Here is an 18,454-nt window from a genome sequence, read left to right on the forward strand (position 1 = left end):
AATTGTGTGCTGTATATTCTTTTTATTGGTATTATTGTTGTTGCTTTCTTTTCCCTTTGCCATTCTGTTAAACTGTTTTTGTCCCAACCCACGAGTTTTGCCTTTTCCTTCTGATTCTCCTCCCCATCCCACTGGGGAGGGGGGAGGAGTGAGAGAGCAACTTCGTGGTTCTTTGTTGCCAACTGAGGTTAAACCACAACAGCGTTGTATGTTTATCTTCAGTTTCCTAGAAATACTACCTTACAAATATTTTAATTGCCTTTAATTTACTATGATGAAGTAGTAATTCTCCTATACCTAATGGTGTTTTGAAACTATAAGCTACCCTGTGCTGCTCCCACAGTGAGCAAGAAGTCTGAAATAACAAGCTTTATTCTTTCCTTTGATATCTTTTTCTTCTTCCCATGCTCTCCAGGCTCGCATGCCCTTCTAACTCCCTCTCTCCATGGTGATGTAACCTTTCTGTCTCTCTTACCTATCTAGGTCAGTGTTACACCCTCTGAACATGCAGTTTTATCAACATTCAATAGACATAAAGTCTGACCTAAAGTTTGGACATGCAAAAATATATGAATATTTAATCTTGAGGTTCCATGACCCATAAATTTGCAAATCTGAATGCAAGTCAAGGTTTGGATTTCAAGTTCACCCTGTGTTTATAGGTGGTCACAACCAATAAAGTCTGTGAGAAAGACAGCAAACCTTCAGGTAGACTATAAAACTAAGAGATTTTATCCCATATACAACAAATCCCTTCCTGTCTCAGTTGTCTGGAAAACATATGTTTTAATCTGATATCTTTGTATACTATAGAGATTTCTTTACTTTTAGTAAATACAGTTTATAAACCCTCAAAATTTAAGAATTTTAAATCAGTAAAACTCACAAGAAATAGCATTTCTTTATACTATAATCTCACAGAAAAAAAATCCACCATCAAGCACAGAATTACCCCATTTCTTTTAAAACTGACTTATCGTTGCAAACAATTCATTAAGTCAGATGATAACCTATTTGAAAAAAAAAAAAGTAGCCAACTAGTGCCTTAATAGCTGTTTAGGTATAAAAGTGTAAGTAGACAGTAGCCAATGAATCCAGAAGATAGCTAAAAAGGGAGTGCAAGGTTAAAAAAAACACAAATGGCTCCTTGTGATGGATGCACCCACTCTGAGTGAACAGTACTTTGGTTCAGGCATCACCAACAAGTAGGCCTGACTGAAATCATCCTTGACGTGCAAACCTTGAGAATTGTGCTAGGCCATATCTTCTCAGGAACTAAGGAATCCAGGTCGTGTCTTATCACGAGCCAACAGTACCAGCCCAAGCTAGGACTAGACAAGACTAAAACTGCTACAGCTGCACTCCTGCACATACACCAAATATGCTATAAATATTTGTAGCCCTCCAAGCCCATTGAGCTCCCCTGTATGGCAGCAGGCTGTGCAGTGGTGATCTCCCCTTTGAGCAGGGATGCCTCTTAAGGTTATTCCACGAGGTTGACAGACACCCCATCCCCTTACCAGGCATCTGACATCTATGAGGTAAGCAACATTTTATGTTAGGCCTAAAAGTATATTGTATGCTGGTAACATTTATATATCCAGCTATAGCTTAATTATTAGAAGTGTAATGATAGATATTAGAGTGTTTGACCACTGTCTAAATCATTGTCTAACTGTTGTGAAATAGGGTACATGATGTGGTGTACAGGGGGGGTACGTGGTGTGTGGGAGTGGTGGGGAACTTCACGAAGATTAAGCAGAAAACAAAGGACTGACTATTAGAGGCCTCAGGCAAGAATGCACCAAAGGACATGTAACAAGCGCATCCTAAAGAAGTGCAGATAAACCAGCAGACACCAACATAAGGAACCTGAGAAATGCACAAACTGCTCAGTGAGCCAACTCACGACCATATATGGAAGGAAATGATAGAGGGGATTGTAAGAAATGTGAAACTATAACAAAAAGCCTTAATATTTTCTAGTTTTTAGTAGTCTTCAGTACTGTAACTTGTATTTCTGCATGCATAGTGATCTAACGATGTAACTGTTACACTAATCCCTGTTTTCTCATTAAGGAATGTAGTGGAAGGACATGGGCACAAGCTATCACTTAGTCATTAGACAAAATAATTAAGTGAAACAAAAGTGGTCTTGGTTCTCAGCAAATAATTGGGATAATTGTGGGATAAAAGAGACTCCTAAATAATTCTGCTCCAGACAGCTTGGCCTTGGGAGGACAAATGCACCAAGCTACCGAGATAAGGAGGCACCAAGAGAGCAACAAGACTAGAGCCAAACAACCTGAAGGACACGATATACGTGATCCTAGAACTGAGTTTGCGCAGAAACAAATGTCAATCAGTGAACAGCGTGATGCAGAGGATGGGCCTTCATCTTGGGACCCCCGAAGACCACCCAAAGATACTAACAGACATGCGTGAAAGATATTTACATATGCTAATTAGTTCCTAGAAATATAATGAATATTTACATGTGTGATTGTATTTAACCTGAAGCAACAGGGTGTCTGGCGCGCACGTTTGGAGGAGAAATCCCCCGTGTGCCCAGCGCCGCAATAAAGAATACCTGCTTAACAGTATACATTGTACTGTTAGGTTTTTCCTACCGGATCTTGGAATCAGAAAGACTCAGAATTCATGGAAAGGACACTAGGAAGTACCACTTCTACAGCCACCAGGGACCACCAGAGACCATTGAGGACCCCATGGAAGCCCCACAGAGATCCAGGCCGCATGCGCAATGACTATGCAAATATGATAATTAGGTCCAGGAAAGAGAATAAATATGTATGAACATTCCAGGAAACTTAATGCACATGTACGTAACAGGGTGCTATAAGCTTGGGGTGAGACAACATACAGTATGCACGTTAGGCGGAGCGATGCCCTGTGCATCCGGTGCCGTAATAAAGAATGCCTGTTTTTTAATGCTGCTACATTGGTGTTAAGAAGTCTTACTCTGGATTTCGGTGACATAACCACTGTCTAAATTATTGTTTAATTCATAATTTAAATAATTGTCAAATCACTGTTTAATTACCATTCGATTATTGCTTAATCACCATTTGATTACCATTCAATTTTAATTCAATTATCAATTAACTATCATTTGATCACCGTTTAATCGTTAATAAAACCCTTTTAGTTAACCCCACGCGATGACTTCTCTTAATTCGCCTGTGACACCGTTGCACGTGCAAGTTTAAATGGAACAGTTAACTAGGGGCGGAGGTGTCTGTAATTAAGACAAGTAGATCGGGAAAGGCTTTATTTCCTCTATCTCCTTGCACGTAGCCCCGTCCCATTCGTGTGGGCGGGGTGAAGCCGCGCGAGACAATCGTCACTGCTCTGGACACGGCTCCTTCCGCTTCCCCGCTCCCCTGGAGGGCAGACGAGGTTCTCTGACTACGTGCGGAGTCTCTGTCCATTCCTGTATAGTCCCCAGTCTCGGGGAGGGGGAGGTTGGTAACTCTGCTTGCGATAGCGGCGGTACCGTGAGACACCTCGCGTGTGCCTCGTTCTCTCTTCCCTCTCCCTAACCGCCTCCGTCTGGGAGCGCGCGGACGTGCAGGCCTCAGCAGCAGCCAGGAGGAAGTGGAGCTGACGCGGGTGGACCGGCGGGTTCGGGTCCTTCCTTCCTCCCTCCACCCTTCTTCCTCAGCTCTTTCTCTTTCTTGCGCCTTCCTTTCGTCCTTCTCCTGCGCGTCGCGCGTCTCGTTCTGCGCTGCTGCCGCAGAAGGGAAGCGGTGGTGGCGCCGCTAGCTTCGTGCCCTACGCCCTCTTGCCCTCTACTCTCCCAGAAACGGTCTGGAGTCACCTGCAGCGTCTCCGATATCGGCCGTGGGGTTTCTCGCTCTGCCCTCCCCCTGCCTTCCCCAGGAGCAGGTACGCGGGCGCTGAGGGGCGGCTGGGGGTGGATGCGGGCTCCGTTGCTGAGAGCTGTTAGCGCGGTGGCGGTGCGCGCAGAGGAGCGGCGCGGGGGGCGCTTGGGCCTTTCCGCGGCGTTTCTGCTGCCTTCTGCGAGGCGAGGGGTGGCAGGACGTCTCTCGTCTCCCCCGGCGGTCTCCTTCTCACTGACGCGGCGGGTGCTACGGAGGGAGGCCGCAGGCCGGGCTGGCGCACACCCCACTCCCCCCTTAGTGAGCAGACAAAGGAAAGCGAGACAACGAGGCTTCCTCTGTTCTCGTTGGGAGAGGGGCGGTGGGGGGTGAGGGGAGCCGCGCGGCAGCCGGTGCCGAACATGATTCAGGGGTTTCTGAGAGGCCCCGGTGCGGAGGGGAGCGCCCCGGACTCCACATTTCCGGCTTGGCATCCCCTTCTATTTTTTTTTCTTTGCTCCTTATCCCGGCAGCCTCCGGGTCTTTTTGTGTTCCGGTGTCCGGGGGGGGGGGGGGGGGGGGGAGGGTGTTTGTGGTCCATTTTGTAGCTGAGGATATTCAGATAAATAAGTATTTAACCAGTCAGTTTAGCCCCATCACTGACTCAATTCCAAGGTTTTATTATTAATTTAAAATTAGTTTGTATTCCCTTCCTTGTATTAAATTAAGTATTAGGATAACTTTAAGTGCATTTATTATGCGCTTCGTGCAGTGCATAACTGTTAGGATTCAGTTGCAGTTTCTTGGAAGTGCACTTGGTGTGCAAGAAAGTTTAGTTATATTGATCATTCAAATAATCATAGAATCATTAAGGTTGGAAAAGACCTCTAAGATTATCAAGTCCAACTGTCAACCCATCACCACCATGCCTACTAAACCATGTCCTGAAGTGCCATGTCTACATGTTTTTTGAACACCTCCAGGGATGGGGACTCCACCACTTCCCTGAGCAGCCTGTTCCAATACCTGACCACTCTTTCAGTAAAGAACTTTTTCCTAATATCCAACCTAAACCTCCCCTGATGCAACTTGAGGCCATTTCCTCTCGTCCTGTCGCTAGTTACCTGAGAGAAGAGACCAACACCTGCCTCACTACAACCGCCTTTCAGGTAGTTGTAGAGAGCAATAAGGTCCCCCCTCAGCCTCCTCTTCTCCAGACTAAACAGCCCCAGTTCCCTCAGTCGCTCCTCATAAGACTTGTTCTCCAGGCCCTTCACCAGCCTCGTTGCTCTTCCTTGGACATACTCCAGCACCTCAATGTCCTTCTTGTAGTGAGGGGCCCAAAACTGAACACAGTACTCCAGGTGAGGCCTCACCAGTGCCGAATACAGGGGTACGATCACCTCCCTACACCTGATGGGCACACTATTCCTGATACAAGCCAGGATGCCATTGGCCTTCTTGGCCACCTGGGCACACTGCTGGCTCACGTTCAGCCGATTGTTGACCAGTAACCCCAGGTCCTTTTCCTCCGGGCAGCTTTCCAGCCACTCTTCCCCAAGCCTGTAGCATTGCATGGGGTTGTTGTGCCCCAAGTGCAGGACCCGGCACTTGGCCTTGTTGAACCTCCTATGACTGACCTCGGCCCATCGATGCAGCCTGTCCAGATCCCTCTGCAGAGCCTTCCTACCCTCCAGCAGATCAACACTCCCGCCCAACTTGGTGTCTTCTGCAAACTTCCTGAGGGAGCACTCAATCCCCTCATCCAGATTATTGATAAAGATATTAAACAAGACTGGCCCCAAAACTGAGCCCTGGGGAACACCACTTGTGACTGGCCTACAGCTGGATTTAACTCCATTCACCACCACTTTCTGCGCTCGGCCATCCAGCCATTTTTTTTACCCAGCAAAGAGTGCACCTGTCTAAGCCATGAGTTGCTAGCTTCTCTAGTAGAATGCTGTGGGAAACAATACCAAAGGCCCTGCTGAAGTCCAGGTAGATAATAATCTAAATATCTGCGATTATTAAAGTTGATTATGCCTCAGCTTAGTTGTAACTTGGAACTAAAAAAAGTCTTAGTTATGGGACTTTGTTAACTTTAATAATAATAAAGTGTTTATGTTCCCCTTTTAGTTTAGCTGGATAAATTTGCCAGTAACTGTGAAGGTCAGTGATGTAAATTACTGTTTGAGTTAACGCGCTGAATAAAATAGCTCCTTTTTGTATTGGGAGGTCAGGGTTAAACTGGGACATCTCTGAGGGTTAAGACTTTCTCTTTTTGGGGGTAGAAGAGATCTTTATATTTTTTGCAAAGGTTTGGTTGTAACCACCCAACCAAAAGGTTGGGGAATTTTATTTGTAAGGCCATGAGAGAGTAATCATCTCTTAGGTGTCTGATCGTAGCCAGTTGTTTTCTGTTCTTGCTATGAAATAGAGATTAAAATGTCTGTTTGAGATGACTACCTCATGATGCTGCATTTTCTTGACTGAATTTAAGTGTCTGCATTCCCTTTTCCTCTAGAAAAGAAGTTGTAGTTGTGTTAATCAAATCTTATATTTTCTTCTTAAAGTGAGTGTATGCTTGGCCGCTTCAGTTCTGTGGGTTGTTGGAGTTGGCAGCCTTCAGAGATATAAATAGAAGCTGATTTCGGAGGCCCCTGTTGACAAGGTTTTGTGTCCGAGCCTTTAGCTTAGCCTGTCACACTGCAGCCTTGTGACAGGTGGAAGCTAATATGCTCACTCATGTGACCCAAGTTTGAGAAAAGTTCAGGAAAGCAGATACGTGATGGTATTAGCGAGTTTTCCAGGGAAATAGAACTGGATTTGTAAGGCCTTAGCTAGTTACTGATCTTAGTAGAAAAGCTCATGGGAAAAATTGGAGAAGTCTGTCTGTAACCCGTCTCTTCTGAAAACTTCACTTTCACTGTTGGTTCAAAAGATTAAATGGCATATTTCAGTGTTCTGGTTAGTAGATTAAGTTTTGGAAAGTGTATTATAACCTAGTCAGGTGATACCTGGACCTTAAAGAGTGTGAAAAAGCACAATTTCTTAGGTGTTGGATAACAACTTGATCTTTCAATTAGGAGCGTGTATTTCAAGTAGGGAAAGATTGTGCTGACGAAGGAGCCATGAAGACTCTTGTTTGTAATGTTAATATCAGCATTAATACCTAAAGCTAAACTTAGTAAGTGGTGAAACATGCTAATTTGAAAGCAGAGCAAGTCAATTGAGATTGATGATGACAGTGTATGTGACAGCACTTTGAGCGTACCTGCATAAGGGCAGAAGTACAGTCTTTATTTGTATTATAATAACATAGAGCTATAATAAAGGTGAGAATATTTTTTTAATTTTTTTTTTAGGTCTGAGATTTTCTGTTGCGGCCACTGACTGGTGTATGGCTGTAAAACTGCAATCTATTGAGAGGTATATCAGAATAAGTGTGAGTTTGCTTTGTAGTACTGAAACAAAGGTATAAATTGTTGAAGTTCTGTGATCACCAGCAGACAGGCAGATGAATTTTACTCTCTTCTGCTGCTATTGATTTCTGTTGATCCCAGAAGTTTAGATTAACTAGACAAATGCTGCTGTCAATTACAGTTGTCATACTGTTGAGATGTATGGTTGCAGCTTGTAATGTGGCTTTTTTTAAGTTATAAAAAGTATTTCTTTATACACTAGAGTTAGAGTTAGCATTTGGTATGTTTGAGTTCTTATGAGCATCAGCAGACAAATATCCCTTATTGTGGCTGCCATTAAAGAGGAAGGCAGTAATCTAGAGTTTTCACTAAAATGTGTCCAAGTGCCGTAGGTAGTACTTCCACTAAATGTAAATTTTTGGAGGACAAGCGCAATATTATTATGTGTCCTCAATTTGTAATAGATCGCTTGGTTACTATATTCCAGTTTTATTGCTATTGGGAACTAAAGATTTGGTTACTATGTTAGTTTTTCTACTAGCCTTGTTTTGCAGAGGTTAACTACCAGTGAAGGTGAAGTATTTTTATTCCTAACTTTTGCAGTTGATGGCAGAGATGAGGGTTAGCGTTATCTACCTTTGCGAGGTACAAAAGTCTGCCTAGTCTTTAAGATGAAAGATTAAACTGGCTTTTTGGAAATGCAGTCTAAATTTTAGTTTTCTTGGAAGAGTAAGATCTGGTCTAAGCTTATATCAAATGCTTTTTGATCATCTGTTTTGAGGGCCTGGTGTATGCATGTTGTCGTCAGTTAATATTCAGTATTGGGCTGTAATTTAAGCAGAGTTAAAGATCTTGTTGTGGGAACTTCTCCTAAAGATATAAAATACAGTTTTAAAATGACTGTTGCCCATACTTCAGAGATTTTTGTTCTGTTTAAAAATGTGTTGTGAAAGTACGAGCTGCTAATAATGAGATTAGCATCAGAATGATGCAAGATCGACACTACTGAAAAAAGTGGAGTGGTGTGTTGTTTTTTTTTTTTTGAGCTATGTGAATTACCAGAATTGTTTAGTAGACCCAAACTTGGTCTTGATTATTCTACCCATCTAGCTGTGTGTTTTTTCTATCCTGTAAGTGCTCAGAGGTTGGTAATAAAGTTTTTATTGGCCGATGAATTCAATTTGGTTGTAATTTGCACACACAGGTCAGTGTCTGAGAAGTATATTATTTCAGTATTACCACGTGTATTGGGTTTGTGTAGCAAGGTTTTGGTAGCAGGAGGGGCTACAGGGGTGGCTTCTGTGAGCAGCTGCTAGAAGCTTCCCCTATGTCCGATAGAGCCAATGCCAGATGGCTCCAAGATGGATCTGCCACTGGCCAAGGCCGAGCCAATCAGCAATGGTGTTAGAGCCTCTGTGATAACATATTTAAAAGGGGGGGGGGGGGGGGGGGGGGGAAACCTGTGCAACAGCAGCCAGAAGAGAGGAGTGAGAATATGTGAGAGAAACAACTCTGCAGACACCAAGGTCAGTGAAGGAGGAGGGGGAGGAGGTGCTCCAGGCACCGCAGCAGAGATTCCCCTGCAGCCCGTGGTGAAGACCATGGTGAGGCAGGCTGTCCCCCTGCAGTTCATGGAGGTCCATGGTGGAGCAGGTGGATGTGTCCGAAGGAGGTTGTGATGCTGTGAAGAGCCCGTGCTGGAGCAGGTTTGCTGGCAGGACTTGTGACCCCGTGGGGGACCCACGCTGGAGCAGTTTAGTGAAGAACTGTAGCCCGTGGGAAGGACTCACTTTAGAGAAGTTTGTGGAGGACTGTCTCCTGTGGGAGGGACCCCACGCTGGAGCAGGGGAAGAGTGCGATACGTATAAATGTAAAATTTTCACTTACTAGAGTGATTGTAATGAAACTAAAGTAGATCCTTGCTCTTTTGAGGAGACAGGAAAGCTCTAAGATAAAGAGGCTCCTAAATAATGCTACTTAGACAAACTTGACTTGCTGTTTTGGGGGGGACAAGAAAGCTCTAAGATAGACTCCTAAATAACGTTATTTAGACAGCTCGGCCTTGGGAGGGCAGATGCACCAAGCTACAGAGATAAAGAGGCACCAAGAGGGCAACAAGACCAGAGGAAAACAACCTGGAAGGACACGGTATACGTCATCTTAGAACTGAGTTTGCGCAGAAACAAAGGTCAACCAGCAGACACTGTGATGAAGAATACAAGCCTTCATCTGAAGACCCCCTGACGACCACTCGGGGACGCTAACAGACATGCGTGAAAGACAGCAAGTGTGAGGAGGAAGGAGTGGCAGAGACAATGTGTGATGAACTGACCGTAACCCCTATTTCCGGCTTGGCATCTTCTGTTTGTTTTTTTGTTTTTTTTTTTTCTTTACTCCTTATCCTGACAGCCTCCTGGTCTTTTTTGTTCCGGTGTCCTGGGGGGGGTGTGTGTGTGTGAAAGGCGACTGGAAAGTACCATTCTTTGAGCACATGGCAGTGCCTTCCCTTTTTTCTGATTCCTTGAGTTGGATTTAATTGTCATTAGTCACAGTCAACCCAACCAGCTTCTTGTGAAAATTAACCCTATCCCAGCTGGACCGAGGACACATGCTACATGAATACATGTATCTTAGGAACAGAGGATCTGTAAAATTCAAAGCTGCTTTAGATAAATGGTCTAGATAATTAAACTTCGCTTAAATGCAGTTTCTCTCATATTCTGTTGATTTTCTGAGGCTACAGTATATTGGGGCATTTATTTATGGGCCTTTTTAAATGATTTAATCTGAATGAAACAGCTATAAATGAAAGGTATGGCTTTACAGGAAGTACACCACTGAAATTATTAGAAAAAAACTCATTTTGCTTGACATGCCTTCTAGAGCTGATCTCTTTCCTTGTTTGTCAGAGGGATATCTCCTGAGACCCAAAAGCTTCTATCAGAGACAGATAAAACTTGCATGTAAATGGAATTATACTGTGCTGAAGGGCAGAAATCACTGCAGAAGTATAGGGCATGAACAATGGAGCTCCAACACATAAAGGCAGCATGCAGAGCATGAAAGCAGAGATAGGCTACAGACGTGGAATTGAGAAACATTGCCCAGGCATATAGGGATGGTATCAGGAAAGATTTAGCTCAGTTGGTGTTGAGACTTGCAAGGAATGCCAAGAGCAACAGGAAGAGCTTTGTTAGGAAAATCACATTCCCTAATGATTGTACCAATTAGACTTTATAGTATGAAATTGTATGAACTTTCCTAATAGCATGAAATTGTATTAGCTTTTTAAGAGATCTATATTTTACATTGTATATTGCATAAACATGGTTAAGTCAGCATAACTGAAGGGCCCCAGCTCACTGCAAGGAGAAGGACAGCCCCCACCTTGAAGATAGGGACCTTTTGTTTCTCATAATCTTAAAGCCATCCACAAAGAAGAAAGTACACCTCTGGACTACCGAGAGAATGCCAGCATCTTAGCCCCTCCAAACACCTCTGTGAAACCCTCCCATTATCTGGCATCATAGATAAATAACTGTAGCAAGACCGACTCCAGGGATACCTAGATCAAGAAAGAAGCAGATGGATGACAACACCATAGAATTATAGTTGCTTTTCAAAATAGTAGTGTGTCTGTGTGTTAAGTAGTGATTGGCCAAATCATGTTGTACCTGAAGGCTTTCATTGTATTTTTCTCCCTGTGTCCAGTTGAGGAGGGGCAGTGATAGAGTGGCTTTGGTGGGCATCTGGCATCCAGCTAGGGTCAACCCACTACACTATGATAACCCTTTTTACCTCTCTGAGGTTCATAATGATGTTACTTATCAATATAGTTGAAGTATTGAGTTATATATTAACAGCTATATAGCCATCTTTAAAAATGCTGATGTCACTTTTTTGTGGGCAAGGTAAGCAGACCTACTGTAATTCTATAACCCTGTAATCGATATTGGTGAAATGTCAGTTTCTAATGCAGATCTTGATTTTATTTACAGCATTGAAATGGCTCAGGAGACAAACCAGACCCCAGGGCCCATGCTGTGTAGTACAGGATGTGGATTTTATGGAAATCCTAGGACAAATGGGATGTGTTCTGTTTGCTACAAAGAGCATCTTCAGCGACAGCAGAATAGTGGTAGAATCAGCCCAATGGGTAAAGGTTTGAGTTTTTTTTGTGTGTGTGTCTTGAAAATATAATATATAGGTGGTGAGAGGAATTGCAGAATGTATTTCAGGCATCTTTTGATAGCTGCATGTGACAACTATGAACGTCAAAGGGAATAATAATTTAAATCACACTAAAAAATAAAAATGGGTTTTTGTGTAATATATTCTGGCCCATCTGGTGCTGAGCCTTAATTTGCATTTCTACTTACATTCTGCTATAAGTGTGTTCTTATACAGTCCCTGTATTTTGGTCATTAACAATATTGTCTATCTTTAAGAAGATGCAGTAGAATAAGGAATGCTTGGAAATGGTTCATAACTATGCAAAACTACTTGACTAACATGTATTCTATACTTTGCTTATAAGTAACTTCTCAAATTTGTGTTATACAGGGACAGCTAGTGGTTCAAACAGTCCTACCTCAGACTCTGCATCTGTACAGCGAGCAGATACTAGCTTAAGCAACTGTGAAGGTACTGCTATTAGCACATCTGAAAAATCAAGGTAAGATTATAGAATCATTTAGATTGGAGAAGACCCTTAAAATCATCAAGTCCAACCGTAAACTTAACACTGCCAAGTCCACCACTAAGCCATGTCCCGAAGCACCACATCTACACGTCTTTTAAATATCTCCAGGAATGGTGACTCAACCACTTCCCTGGGCAGCCTCTTCCAATGCTTGACAAACCTTTTGGTGAATAAATTTTTCCTAATATCCAATCTAAACCTCCCCTGGTGCAACTTGAGGCCGTTTCCTCTCGTACTATCACTTGTTATATGGGAAAAGATACCGACACCCACCTTGTACAACCTCCTTTCAGGTAGTTATAGAAAGTGATAAGCTTCTTTTTCTCCAGACTAAACAATCCCAGCTCCCTCACCCTCTCCTCATAAGACTTGTTCTTTAGACCCTTCACTAGATGAAGGTGTTATTTTGAGGTTTGAATGAACTGTGAGTCTATAGCAAGTTAAAGTAACATTGCAGTAACCTTGCCCAATTTACAGTGAGTTTCTGCAGAGGAAAAAGGGACAGTGCACATGACAGTGCTTTATGAATCTTTGTAAGTGAGAACTAATTAGTGGTTGGTGTTGGACTACTGCATTTACAAGGACGTTTCTGGTTCATCTGGGGAAATATTTGATACAGATTGCCTAGTTTCTTCTAGGGAAGAGAGACAGAAGTACAGGTCAGGAATGTGTATCAATAATAACTGATCAGGTAGTCTGTTGATGAATTTTGACGGTTTAAGCTGTTATTATGAACTCAAAACTAATGTAATTACCCATTTCACTGTATGTAAACAGAAATGTGCCTGTTGCCGCTTTGCCTGTAATGCAGCAAATGACAGAAATGAGCATTTCAAGAGAGGAAAAAGTATCACTGAAAACAGAGACTGAGCCAGGTATGTTTGCAGAGTAACACTGGGTACAACTGACTTAACAGAAGCTGACAATTTATTTACTTTCTCTTAAGTAGACATATCCCTTTGTGGTGATGGTCTTGAGGAACTGTTATAGATGCTTCTTGAGTATTAGTACCCTCAGAATCAAGAAAAATTATTAGTTCCAGAATATAGTTTTCAGACACATGTTCAATTCTAGTACATAATTTGACACTTGAGGAGCATTTTGGCTATCAAACCTTCATTTTTAAAAATGAGGTACTTAAATTGTGTCTGGGTGCCAGATGTTCAATTTTGAAGGCAGCATTGATTTCTGTTTAAAATCCTGCTGACTTGTGGCAATCAAAATGCTTTGTTGCATTTGAAGAACAGTGTTCTTAATAATCTACAGAAGGATGAAAGTGGGGGAGAAGGGAATACTTGATTTAAAATACTAACGAAGACTACTAAAGATTCTTGGACTAATTGAGTAATCAGTAGATCTAACCAAAACATTGTTCTGTGGATATAGAATACTTATGGCATTAATTGCTTAGCGAGAATGTTAAATTTAAAAGTTTTACTCCTGTTCAGGAAGGCTGTAGCTGTAGTATTTAAACTTTGGAGTGTAAAGTATTTCTTGGTGGGAGGGACTGCTTCCATACCTACTAGTGAGTGATTGAATTAATATTTTATTATATAGCAGTTTATTCAAATAGGTGTCTTAATGTACTTGTTTGATATCTATAGGTATTAACACTTGTTAACTTTAAAAGTTCTGAAACAGTCTTAAACCATTAAAAGCTGTTATTTAATAGGAAAATCTGTTCACTACAACTGAAGATAAACTGATTTTTTTGTTTTGAGAAATCTGAGTTGAAAATTCCGACAGGTACCACTCAGCATCTTTGTCAATAAGACTGCTGTTAGAGCTGATGGTTAATTGCTTGGTGTTTGTAAAGAGGTTTTTACTATTTTAATTAGGTCATGTTAAGTTAAAATTTTGACACGAACTAAATTACAATTGCTTTTACTATATTCATTTTTTGTTACGTACAGATTGAGGAGATTTTTACATGTTTCAGCTTCCTGCAACTTATTATCTAAAGAGGTTTATTGTATGTAACTTAAAATTTTATACTTTGTTACAATATTAATAAATCCATATTGTCTTGTTATGAATTGCTACCTGAAAAAGTGACAGGCAGGAAAGAAATACATAAAATGGTAGAAGTGGTCAAGTAATAGCTGAATTTTATCTTACTAAAACTGCCAATAGGGGTTTGTCATTTTGTCAACCGTAAAGGGCAATCTTCTGTTTCTGACTCAATATCCATTTTCTAATAATAAGGCAACTAAATAATAGCGTCACACAGCACTCTTAATTGATTAGAATAGGTGAAAAAAATTCCTAAAAGCAACTCAAGACAATCTTGCAGCTTGAAACTCAATTGAAACCAGTCAAAGCTCTGTTAAAGCTTGTGTAGAGATCATTGGGAAAACTACCATGGAATTTAAATGTTTGGAAAAAAGGTTCTGTAACAAAATTGTCTTCCTTAATCCATAAATTCTTGAAACAGTCTTCAGCTGTTCTAAAAGTAGAAGTTCATCAGGTTGGGGGCAGATTTTAGACAGCACAGAACAGTGTCCTTATACATGTCCTTATATACTGTTCTTAGATTTCAAAGGGGTTATTGAACATTTAAGATATACCAGTTGTTTGCTGTATTCACTAGTATATTGATCCTGTGTCTTGCAGTCAAGAAAAGCTGGCCTCAACTTTTTATAAATTCCTTTTGTGTTTGGGCTAGTTCCATATTTATTTTTTTTCTTTTGCTTTTCCAGCAGCATCCAATATGTGCTGGTCTCTCTTGAGGAGGAGCTGAAATGATAGCAGAGTAGATAATTCATGTCGCCTCATAACAACAAAGATAATACTTTCTGTGAGATGTAATTCTCTAAGATAATGCCTGTCATAATGTTGCTAATGAAAAGACTGTTTAGTTTTATCTGTAGTCTAACCCTGGCAATTGAATTTCATAACTGTCTATCAGATGGTAGGTCAGGAACAAACAATGTAGCCTTCAAGCAAAGTAGGCCTCTTTTTATGTCTGCAATGTTATGAAGGCTCATTCTCTTCTGCAAGCCAGAAAGTTCTAAATAGTTAGGTCTGGGCAATTGTCTTTAAGTCTGTGGACTGAAAGTATACTTTCTTGCTGTTGGGATTTAAGCATCTGATTCTAGAAGGCTCTGAAGTTGACAAAAATGAAGCTTAACAGGCTTGTTTTGTCTTTTGTTTTTCCCAGGTTGAGGTTGTAACCTGGATTCTCATTCAGAACAAATCAGGTCTGAAGGCAATTAATCATATGTTAGCATTTGAAGGAAGAAAGGCATGACAGATGTAACTGGCCTAGTTGGTTGTAATTCAGATGTTTAACATGCTATATTTTGTTGTAACTTGTAATTTCTTAGTTCAACTTTCTTGCTTGTTGTAGTTTTGTAATTGAGTTGTGACGTGTTCAGTCCAGTTGCTTATCTGATGAACTGTTCACAAGTCAGTGAAGACCTTTATATCAAAACTCCAACTCATAACTGGGCATTAGTTATATCATGCATTTTATAGGCTTTTGATATGCTTCCAGTCTTGACCAAAGTCAGAATATACCTGAAGCATTCTAGAGATACTGTTCATATTTGTGGTTACAGGAACTAAATGCAAAAAACCTTATTGAACTCCTTTACTTTCCTTTTGTTGATTATTACATCAGAGCAATACCATTACCAAGTTGGTGAGGCATAGTAGAGGCCTTTAAGAAACCTGTTTTGTTTTAGCAGGTTTTTAAGTGGCAATAAAAGATCCATACAAGAGAGCTGACTTACATATTGAGCACTAAAACCAAACTGTTCTGAAAACAAGTATGTTTAAATAATCATATTGTATGAAGTCATAGCATATTTCTGGCATTATTTGCTTTCTGAATGAATCTCCCGTCAGGTCTGTCAGTGTTTCCAGGCTTAATTAGTATCAGCATGCATATAAAACTTTATTGTTCTTAACCCAGTAATAGCTTTGATTTAGGGAGCAGTGTGGTGAGCTATCACTCTGAAGCCACAGCTGTGGAATAGTTCTGCCTGTAAAGAAAGTGGAACTTGAAATGCATATGGTCTTGTGTAAAATAAGGGTTAAAAAGTCTTCCCCAAATATTGTTAACTTACAGCCTTATTCCATCCACACTGTAGGTTAACCTTTCCATTCCTGAAAGTTGACATTTAATGAAATTGATGAGATGATGGTTAGCTCACTTGTCTTTTGGCTCTGTACCAAGCCAATATGATGAATTATTTTAATGTTAAATGCCACAGCTGTCCTACATGCAGGTTGAGCCCCTGTTATGGGTTGCCCTCACTTACAGATAAAACCAGTAGCTATGATATATACAGTGTGTGTTGCAGATAATATTCTGAGTAAGATGCTGAATAGACAGCTGTCTTATGAGATATTGAAGGTTCAAGATGATAAATAGATTATATTGCTTGGTTCTTATTTTAATAACTGATTGTGATTTGTTTTCAACATGGCTATAGCATTTAACTGTGGGTGTTATCTGTAGACAGTTCCTTCTTGGCTGTCGATAAAATCATCAGATATATCAACTTTGTCTTGTGTTCAAAATTATCTTCCCATTTCCCATGTCTGCTGTAGCTTGAGTAGATGTCCCTGACTGAAACAGTTCTGAAATGGAACTAATAATCTCTTCTAAGTCTTGAAGTTGTCTACCTCGGGGGGGGGGGGGGGGGGGGGGAAATGAGGACCCAACTGCTGGTCCTGTGCTTGTTGCTGATAGGATGCTATTGTATCTTTTTGAGATGTGCAACAGACATCAAATCTTGATGGTAACCAAATTAAACCTTATTTCAGTGTGATACTTAAACAGGGGTATCTGTTATACTGATGTAAGAGTAAAAATATTCAGTGTGCCTGTTAGAGTTGGGCATGTGGGAGATTAGTTACATGCTGCAGAATAGTTTTATCCCAGTTCTTTGGCGTCAAATTAAAAATGCAGTTTATTCTTTAGCTTTTTATCATGGGCACCTAGATCAGCCTAGCAATTGCAGTTTCTGAAGAATAAAATATTTATTCTCAAGCTTGATAAAGCATAATAAATACTGTCCATCTTATTTTCAATGACTCAAACTTTATATACAAGTCAGTTGCATTAATGTGCAGCGTAAGGATTATGTAATCTGTAGTATAGTTTTCAGTTCTGGTACTGCAGAAGTGCAGTATGTCTTTCTGATGACTTTTGAGTGCTCTTTGCCTGTTACTTTTATTCCTCCTTCTGCTTTAATTTTCCTAGTCCTTCCATGGTGTGAGTTGGGGATTATCTTCATGTAAAAGTACTTAGAATGCTTAAAACATTTTTTTTTTTATGCTCTCAAGCATTTCACTCTTCGCTAGCATGCTTACTGCTTCCTAGTACTGTGGAAGTCAACGCAGTCTGTTAAACTGCTAGGGTCCTATTTTGGATACTTTGTTTGGGTATAGAGGAAACTTCTAAAAACCTTCTTGGTATTACTTTGGTAGCCCTTTCTGGTTGCTTTAAATAGGGGGAGGTGTAGCGGGTTGACCTTGGCTGACTGCTAGATGCCCACCCAGCTGTTCTCTCACTCCTCAGCAGGACAGGGGAAGAAAATAAGATGGAAAAGCTCATGGGTCGAGATAAGGACAGGGAGATCGATTACCAATTAGAGTCACAGGCAAAAGAGACTCAACTGGGGGAAAAGTAATTTATTGCCAATTAAAAAAATAGAGGAGGATGGTAAGAAACAAAGACAAAACTAAAAATCTCAATCCCATCATAGAATGCTTTGGGTTGAAAGGGACCTTTAGAGGTCATCTAGCCCAAGCCCCTTGCAGTGAGCAGGGATATATTCAAGTGGACCAGGTTGCTCAGAGCCCTGTCCAACCTGGCCTTGAATGTTTCTAGGGATGGGGCCTCCACTACCTCTCTGGGCATTCTGTTCCAGTGTTTCACCACCCTCATGGTAAAAAATTTCTTCCTTATATCCAGTCTAAATCTGCCCTCCCTTAGTTTAAAGCCCTTACTCCTTGTCCTATCGCAGCAAGCCCTGCTGAAAATATTTTCCCCGTCTTTCCTATAGGCCCCTTTCAGATACTGAAAGGCTGTTATAAGGTCTTCCCGCAGCCTTCTCTTCTCCAGGCTGAACAGCCCCAACTCTCTCAGCCTTTCCTCATAGGAGAGGTGCTCCAGCCCTCGGATCGTCTTTGTGACCCTCCTCTGGACCCGCTCCAACAGGTCCATGTCCTTCTTGTGCTGAGGGCTCCAGAGCTGGTCGCCGTACTCCAGGTGGGGTATCACGAGAGCAGAGCAGAGGGGCAGAATCACCTCCCTCGACCTGCTGGCCACTCTTCTCTTGATGCAGCCCAGGATATGGTTGGCCTTCTGGGCTGTGAGCGCACATTGGTGGCTCATGTCCAGCTTTTCATCGACCAGTACCCCGAAGTCCTTCTTGGCAGGGCTGCTCTCAATCCCTTCATCCCCTAGCCTGTATCGATAGCGGGGGTTGCACCGACCCCGGTGCAGGACCTTGCACTTGGCCTTGTTGAACCTC

At 41.6% G+C, this 18,454-nt stretch overlaps 1 protein-coding gene across 16 annotated transcripts in view; it reads left to right on the forward strand.

The window, feature by feature from the left end:
- Positions 1–3,322: 3,322 nt before the first annotated feature.
- Positions 3,323–18,454, forward strand: part of LOC142365701 (AN1-type zinc finger protein 5-like) — a 51,312-nt gene continuing 36,180 nt past the window's right edge. For 6 of the 16 annotated variants that reach the window (XM_075446759.1, XM_075446756.1, XM_075446761.1 and 3 more), the window contains exons 1-3: positions 8,777–11,420; positions 11,828–11,939; positions 12,744–12,841. In XM_075446759.1, the coding sequence (XP_075302874.1) occupies positions 11,225–11,420; positions 11,828–11,939; positions 12,744–12,841 (406 nt within the window). In that variant the 5' untranslated portion in view covers positions 8,777–11,224. Of the gene's footprint in view, positions 3,910–8,774; positions 11,427–11,827; positions 11,940–12,743; positions 12,842–14,665; positions 15,101–18,454 lie in introns of those variants that run through there. The other 10 variants (XR_012766570.1, XM_075446753.1, XM_075446752.1 and 7 more) reach the window with 8 other exon arrangements.

Source organism: Opisthocomus hoazin, chromosome W, assembly GCF_030867145.1.
Source record: "Opisthocomus hoazin isolate bOpiHoa1 chromosome W, bOpiHoa1.hap1, whole genome shotgun sequence".
Lineage (NCBI taxonomy): Eukaryota > Metazoa > Chordata > Aves > Opisthocomiformes > Opisthocomidae > Opisthocomus > Opisthocomus hoazin.